Source organism: Diabrotica undecimpunctata, chromosome 4 (assembly GCF_040954645.1).
Source record: "Diabrotica undecimpunctata isolate CICGRU chromosome 4, icDiaUnde3, whole genome shotgun sequence".
Classification (NCBI taxonomy): Eukaryota; Metazoa; Arthropoda; class Insecta; order Coleoptera; family Chrysomelidae; genus Diabrotica; species Diabrotica undecimpunctata.
In genome coordinates this window covers 119146831-119155427 of record NC_092806.1, presented here as the reverse complement: position 1 = coordinate 119155427, position 8597 = coordinate 119146831, and the positions used below count along the sequence as shown (strand labels likewise).

General features: G+C 36.0%; 1 protein-coding gene across 1 annotated transcript; it reads right to left on the bottom strand.

The window, feature by feature from the left end:
* Positions 1-1500: 1500 nt before the first annotated feature.
* Positions 1501-2175, bottom strand: LOC140438924 (uncharacterized). The gene has a single exon (XM_072528559.1). It carries the CDS (start codon positions 2173-2175, stop codon positions 1501-1503), a length of 675 nt encoding a protein of 224 aa, XP_072384660.1.
* Between the last annotated feature and the right edge of the window lie 6422 nt (positions 2176-8597).

Genomic DNA, 8597 nt, shown 5'->3' with positions numbered 1-8597 from the left:
TATTTACGTTGCATTTAATAAAGTTTCCTATTAATTTTGCAAATTTCGTTTTAACGTAGTTTTTTACACGACCGGAAATTGACAATAGCAAAACATAAGCCCAACGTTTCGTTTTTAAAAGGTGTAACATTCTTAATTAACTGATACTTTTTTACAAGAATAAAGTTAATATAAAAAAAGGGATAATTCTCCAGCAAAATACCTGTCTAACAATGTGCCACCCATGGTATATTCCCTATTTAAAATTTAAGTGTTGGGGGGCTGGAACGCAGGGAGATGATACTTGACAGATATCTATACCGTTAAAACATGACCCCTTTTAGAATAAAAATCGACGTATTTAAGCATGTTCACAAAATTTAATTAATATTGCCAAATATGAGGGTGAACTCTTTTGAGTTGCCAAGCCTGTATAGATACAAGTAAGTTAATTTTATCTATTTGCAAAATCCAGCGAGTACTATATCTCGAAAAAAAAAAACTATTTTAAAATTTACATTTTACAGGAAAATCAATTTTTTGTTTTAGGAGGTTCGTCCAGAAGATAATTATAGAATATTTTTTGTAATTTTAGTAGTGATTATATACTTTACAGGATTAAGTTTTATGGGTCAAACTATAAGTGATCAGGTTCGTAAGTTAAAATATGACATAAATGCATTTTTAAAATTTTTTTTACCTAAGAATATTCGAAATATTGTTTTTTTTATTTACAAATGCTATCGATGTGCAAAATTTCTATGTGATATAGAAATAAATAAAATAAATCTCACAACTAAACCCAGTCAAAACATATTACGAAGTGAGTACTGTAAAATTTGTTTCCTACGGCTATTTGGTACATAGTTATAGCTGGGTGGTTTAGGGACAAGAATCTGACCAAAGCAAGCAATTTAATTAAACCCAACCTGTCAGATATGTTCAGCCCTAAGAATTACGTTCGGGTGTAATTTGTTTTTTTATTATGTCGCCTTCGGACACAAGAGACTTCCTCATCCGAATAGACAAATTTATTGTTTCCAATAACTGTTTTTAAATATTTGACCATGTATTCGATCATCTAAAACCTCAACTATCTTGGCAACATTGTGTGCAATATTCTTTTTATTGACCAATTTTACGAGAACAAAATCACCTTCTTTTAACTTAGAATAGCTCAGTATTTCTTCACTTTCCTGTTGCTGTAATCAATAATTTTCATTCAAAAGTTTTTAAATCCTTGTCACTTGAATCCTTTGTTATATTTTTCATCTTTTCATCAGATTCATCAGAACTATCGCAGAGAACCTTCCTTTTGACTGACTTTGGTTTTTTCACCTTACTTTGCAATAGTTTGTCTTTCTCCGGGGTGTCTGTCAAAATTCTTGTATTACCACGCTTTCGTCCCTTTTGAGAAGTCTTTTGAGCTACGGCTTTGCGTAATGGGCGCACTACAAACGGGCTTTTGAAAGTCAGCGTTATTTGCCTTGTTGTCATTGAACTGCAGTGGAAGTGTCAGTGTCAAGTTGGATGTTGATAGATTTGCATATAGTTGAGGGCTTGATAAGCAAGATGCCGTATTAGGATTCTCTTCTGATTTTGGATTACATAGGATGACAGATATTCGTGGTCGCCAAATATATTTTCATTAACAGGCCATATCCCTGTTTTTTCAAATCCTTTGACAATGTTTGCAGGGATAAATGCTTTTGCAAATGCCTTGCCTACCAGTTCAGCTACGTCATACAAGCTTACAGGACGTCCAGGATGGGTCATCATCCACTTATTAGCTATGGTGTTGTAGTAGGTTTTGTATAGTCCAAAAATATTCCTGTCAAGAGGTCGAGTTCTCTGCGAGGTGTGTGGCGGCAACGTTAATAGCACAATATTATTTTCCTTCGCCAAATTAATCACGGAAACTGCAATATGGGACTCATGATTATCGAGTATTAGTAGCACTTTTTCTTGCTCTCTCGGCTTAACGTGGGCTATAAAATGCTGTAAGTAGTGTAAAAAAAGTTTCTCGTTTGACCATGCTGATGGATTTGCGTCTCCAATTGAACCGGGTGTTGCACCATGTAACATGTGGTCCTTGAAAAACACGCGAGGGAATATCAACATGGGCGGCATATGGTTACCGATGTCATCAACCGCAGCAATCAAAGTTACATTGATCTCTTTTTCTCCGGATGTCATACCTGGGGAGTCAACACTTTACCTCGTACCTACTGTGAAATGAATATAGAGGTGGAAACGTGTAAAACGTGAAAACAATTTAGTGCTCTGTATAATAATATTACTATTCATTATAGTATTGGTGTCATTTACATTGTTGTTCTCAAGTTATATAAAATGAGAACACCGATGATAAGATGCAAGGAACCAGGAAAAAGATTATACTAAAGATTAAACAAATATTGATGGATAAAACTCTGTTATTGGTGTTTTCTCAAGTTCACATAGAGAAAGTACTTCAATATACATTCATAAACAATATGGATATAAAGAAATTATTAAAACAAAAAATGTAACTGTAACTATAAAGTGTGACCAGTTTCGACCCTTTAAACATGTTAACTTTATATGAAAAATTGTGGTCAATTTGAAGCAGGAGTCAGGGGGAAAAGTCTTGTGAAACTCCACCACAGACAATTCTGTTCAACAATCGGAGTTATTTTCTTAGACTACAAAATAGCCTGTGGGGCTTTTATTATTTAAATTAAAAAATATGGTTTTGGAAGTACCATATTGAAATGGTTTGAAGAATATTTTGTCAAGTGCTTAAAGATGGCTTGACACTGCGAACTGTACTGGGACCTAATTAGTTTATTCTCTACATAAATACAGTTAATGTCAAAAGTGTAAAATACAATTGTTTGTTGAACAGGAGGACAGCGGGGGAAATTGAACCAGGGATCTGAAATTTGTGGTTATTATTATTTATTAGTTTATGCTCCCCACGGAAGAACATTATATTAGTTCCCCAGGGAAATATTTTTTGATTTTCGGTGATAGGTATGGATATTTGTAAGATTTTATTTTCTCATTTTAGTTGTTGACCATGACTACTACTCTGGAACGGTGATTAAGGTTTTAGCCGGAACAAGCTTAATCCGGCAATACCCTGGGGTCTTCTGACCTAGATCCTACTCTGCCAAAATATGCTAGGGTGTCTTGCTATGTGACGTTAGATGTCTGAAAACGATTTCCCCCACCGTTGCCTCTCAGAATTCAATGGGAACCTTCTTAGGCTCCTACTGGAATCTGGCAATACGGCAATTAAAAAAAAAGGAGTGTTTAGGGGGAAAAATTTGTGTTCTCTCTCTGGTTTAGTGCCTCTACATGCTCTGTGAGAATCCGGCTTGAGACGGTTGGGTCGAAAATACCTGAACCATCGTCAATATACACAGTCCACCACCAGTACCATTGTACAAAGTGTTTCTGTGAACATTTGTAAAAAGTTTTAAACTCATTTAGCTTCTTAATAACACAGATCTGATTAGATATCTTCAGAGGAAAAAGCTATTTGAGTTAGTTGAGTAAAAACTTAAGAACAAGTAGAGAAAAAATTACTTATTAATAAATATTGATTAAATTTTAATGTTGATATACATTTTGGTAGTTGCTGATCACAAAAAAAATTGTGCAAATTAAGTTTTAGTGTAGCTTTAAGGTTTAGTGGAGCAAACATATATGTTTATTTTATTACCTATCTTTTTGTTACGTCCATATATTATTTTCTATTTTAAAATGATTATGTTGTTGAATCTTGTATTATGTTTTTAATATTGCAGTCTTGTAAAATTAATGATATGTTTTGTCAATGTCCCTGGATGTATTGGAACCAAAGAAATAAAAAGATGCTATTGATAATATTACCTTGCACTAAGCCGATTAATTTGTCCTGTTTAAATTTGATAATTTTAGATCATACAATTATAACAAAGGTAAGATTTTCTAGTAAGTAACTAAATTTCTTGTTTTTACAACATTCTTTAACTGTCTTCACCAAAGCCGAAAGATAAAAAAATGATTATTCGTCTACACACACACGCAGTGATCAACCCTGCCCCTAGGAACATGTGTATACCATTGTAAAAGTGGGATCCACATGTCCGAGGATCAAACCGGCTATCTGACCCCCAGGTTTTTCCTCCACCCCTCCTCATCGTGTGACTTAGGTGAGGAGGCTTATTACTTATTACTATTACCCTTGCCCTGGGTAATGAGACACCCTCTGTTTTTATTGACTGTGGTTATGCCAGCTAACTGTAGGGGTAGCCACATGTAGGCTTTTCTTCCTATTTACTTTACTGACTCTATAGAAGTTACTCTAACTTTACGTCGGGACTTGAGTCCCTAAAAAAAAAGAAAAAGAGCGTGTGTTCCGACCATAGAGCCGCCAGCCTGAGCTGACGCCTCTATGTCCGGAAAAGAGTGTGTGCCCGGCCACTCAGCCGCCGATTTGGCAAAATAAATTTTGTCCTCCTCGCCGGCTGAGCATCCGAGTGGGGTCCGGCCACCAAGCCCATGTATGCCGCACATGACCTCAGTGCTCGGATTTCGCGAGTAGATTAGTTCACTTGATCTACCTTAATGGCCTAGTCCGCAGTTGCAAACTCAAGTATAGTAGGCCTGACGGGCCTTCTATATTTGAGTTTGTGAGTTTAAAAGTACGTTAAACGTTGTAATGAAAAATTCAAATGTATATAATACTAAGTAAATTAGTTCAGAAAACACTATTTTTTTTTGGGTCTTCCTTGGTGCTTCGGGGCTATAACATGCCTGGGCAACAGATCTTACCCTTTTTTTTCTTATCCTAATGTGTGCGTGTAGTGGGGTGTGCATTCCCAGGTGTATACGACCCCTTACACACTCCGTTGTATATTGTTCTTGACCTATGCGTACCCTATCGCCAGAGTTTTTTTGGCGTGTTTTCTGACTCACTACATGTCCGTTCCGTCTTCTTTGCGACCATCTCGTTCTTCATTTATTCATTTAGGTTCTCCCTATATCCTGCTATCTGCTGTTTTGGTCTTCTGTGTACGGTCCTGATGTTTTCGTTGTAGTTAGTCAGCTCTCTTAACATTCTACTTGGGTGGTTTCTTAGTCCTTGTATTAGTCCGTTATATTTCGTATGCTCTCTCGTCTAGCGTGCGTAGGATTCTTGTTTGTCCTGAGTCTCTATATACGTATCTCAAGGGTACGTACCTTGGTATCTTAAGGGCATCTCTGACTATTTGATTCTGAGTTGTCTGTATCTTTTTCCTGTTTAATTTGCAGGTGTGTCCCCACGCAGCGGATGCATACAATAGGACTGGCAGGATGATGCTATTCGCAACCCTGATTTTGGTTTTGAATCTTAGTTTACTTCTTATTCCTATAAGTGTTGAGAGCTGACTTTTCAACGCTTTGTTTGCTAGTTGATATGTTTATTAAACGTTAGTTTCTTGTCGAGTAACACCCCTAGGTATTTTGCCTGGTTGGTCCATTCTACTGGGGTGTTTCCAATCGTGATCTCCCGATTTGGTACACTTCTGTCACTAAACATTACAGCCTGTGTTTTGTCTGGGTTTAAGGCTATTTTCCATTATATACACCATCTTTTGAATCTGTTCAGTGCTCTTTGCAGATGATTAGCTGCATGATCCGGGTTTCTCCAGCTAACAGCTATTGCTGTATCGTCAGCGTAAAGACTCAACAGGGAACCTGGTTCTGTTGGCCTGTCGGCCGTATAGATGGTGTACAGGTACGGAGATAGCACTGCTCCCTGAGGCACACCCGCTTCCAGGGTCCCGACTTCGGACAGGGTTACCCCAATCCGAACCCTGAACCTTCTGTTGGCTAGGTATGACTCAAGGAGGCATGTCATCGCCTCGCTGTATCCTATTTCATTCATTTTGTAAATGAGTCCTTGATGCCGGACTCTGTCAAATGCTTTGCTGACGTCCAGAAATGCTGTAGCTGTATACATTTTCTCGTTGAATCCTTTCGTAATGAATTCTGTCAGTCGTAGTACTTGTAGTTCACAGGAGTGTTTGCTTCTGAACCCGAATTGAACTTCTCGTATGGTGCTTAGTGCTTGAGACTCTTCGTTGAGTCTTTTTAGTATGACTCTTTCCGCTATCTTGCTTATCGATGATAATAGGCTGATAGGTCTGTAGTTTTGTGGAAATGTGCCATTTTTCCCTGGCTTAGCAATCATGATCACATGTGCTTCTTTCCATCTGTCTGGGAAATATCGTAGTTTGAGCATATTGTTTATAATGTTGGTGATTTAAACAATAGCTTTTGTTGGTAGATTTTTCAGCTCCCTGTTTGTGATGTTGTTAGGTTCTGGGGCTTTTTTGGCATTTTTCATTTTCATTAATTCTTTTATTTGCCCTTTTTTCTTTTTAATCTTCTAGGTCTAGGTTGGGGTGTTCGTTGTTCCTACACGCCCTTTCTAATTCGTCCTTCAGGACTTCTGCTTTGTCGATTTCCGTGTGAATAATCCCGTTTACCCCGTGTAGGAGAGGTATGGGTTTCTTGTCCTTTCGGAGGATTTTTTGTCATTCCTTTCCCCAGCTAGCTGTAGCTTCCTCCGTGGTTATTGTTAGTTGTTGCCCGGGAAACCATCATGGTCTTCTAACTCTAATGCCACAAATTGGTCGCATTGCTCCAATAGTGATCCTTTCCCAATTGCTCCTTTTTCTAACTTGGCTGCACCGTACTAATGACGACCAATAGTCAGAAATACGTATATACGGTTGCCTTCCATCGATATACCTTCTTTGGTTTTCTGTTTTGCGAGACATGCCATAACATTTTACTTTTATTATTTACTCGCATTATCCTTTTCCTTGACGAACAATTTTAAATTCAGTTTCATATTTTCAAGTTTTTAAGACATTTTAATTTTCTAACTTTTTGCTGTTTTCACAAGATAATGTTTTATCAAGTAGGCTTTGACCGTTTATAAATGTCAGGATATTATTATACTTATCTACATTATAAATACATCGCTAAGTACCTCAAATTTAATAATTCCCTTCCTTCGGTTTCTATGCAATAATGGTACAATAAAATTTTTAAGTTTTTCTTTTTTTTTAAACATTTTAAACTTAGCAAGTGTCCAAAATCGCTTAATATTTTTAAGAAAGACAATTAACGCCAAAATGGTAACACTTGGACCGAATGTAAGCTAAACAAATTATCTCTAGGATTCAATGAGAAATATAAAAATTGCAATGCAAATCAAATAACGAAGTTGGGGACTATTTACAATATAAACGGAAATAGCACAATGCTCACAAATATTTTCATTATAATGTTTACTGTCAAAAACCTGCGCAACTGAATTTTCAGATATCAAAATCGTTTAAATACGTCTAATAGGCTACACCCTGAGACACCCGATAATAATATTTCAGTTAAATTTTAAAACAATTTGCTTAAAATAATTTCTGAATTTAATAAATTACCATATAAACGAGAAGTGTAATTCCGTATTTGAAACCAACGCCTTGGGGCAAAAATGCTGATAATGAATTTACTTATCTGCGGTGATGAGTTTACCGATCCCCAAAGGATGCCAGTGGTTAGTTAACTATATTTCAGAGGGTCCAAAAAACTTAATGAATGGGGGGCTTAAGTGATGAGTGCGTACATGTCTTAATTATCATGCGTTTATTATTGCTGATAGTGTCTTAGTTGACATACTGTGTACGCTGAGAATAATTGATGTTCAATTACCTTATATATATATATATATATATATATATATATATATATATATATATAGAAGATTATTCCGAGTAAATGATAAAAGTGAAATGTAATGGCATGTCTTCCAAAACAAGAACAAAAAAGGTGTATCGATGGAAGGCAACCGTATATACGTATTTCTGACTATTGGTCGTCTTCAGTACGGTGCAGCCAAGTTAGAAAAGGAAAATATTTACTTGGGAAAGGATCACTACAGGAGCAATGCAACTAATTTGTGGCATTAGAGTTAGAATACCCTGATGGTTTCCAGGGCAACAACTAGCAATAACCACGGAGGAAGCTACAGCTACCTAAGGAAAGGATTGTCAAACGTTAAAACGTTTAAAACAAATAAAAAAGGTTACTGCGAGTAGATAGTAAGGAAAACTTTGCTTTATAACCACTTAGCGCAATTTAATATGATCTTACTTGACATTAATAATCCAATATATACTGTTTAAACTTCATAATTCAATAGTGATCTGTTGGAGTGATCCCAAATTTTTATCTTTTTCGTGAAAATCGCACTTACATAAATATCACTAATACATATTTTTTTTAATTTTAGGCAATCAAACTGGTATATACGTTATATGCTGTAGTGGCTAAGTTTAAGCAATCTATCATATTTTAAACATGCAAACGTACACATGCCGATATAAAAATTGACAGACAACAACATTAGCTAGAATAGTTTATTTAAAATTAAAATTTTTGACCAAAAGTAGTTCTCATAAACAATGCTTTATAATAATTTTACAATTTTAAGCTCATCACCGCCCTTTAATCTTAATTAAAATTTTTCATTTGGAGAATGGAAATTAGGAAGGGCCAAGCTGCATTAAAATTAAAGTTCCAGGAGCTTTTCATGA

Excerpts from the sequence above, each read along its gene's own strand:
- LOC140438924 (XM_072528559.1), bottom strand. The coding sequence starts at position 2,175 with ATGACATCCGGAGAAAAAGAGATCAATGTAACTTTGATTGCTGCGGTT.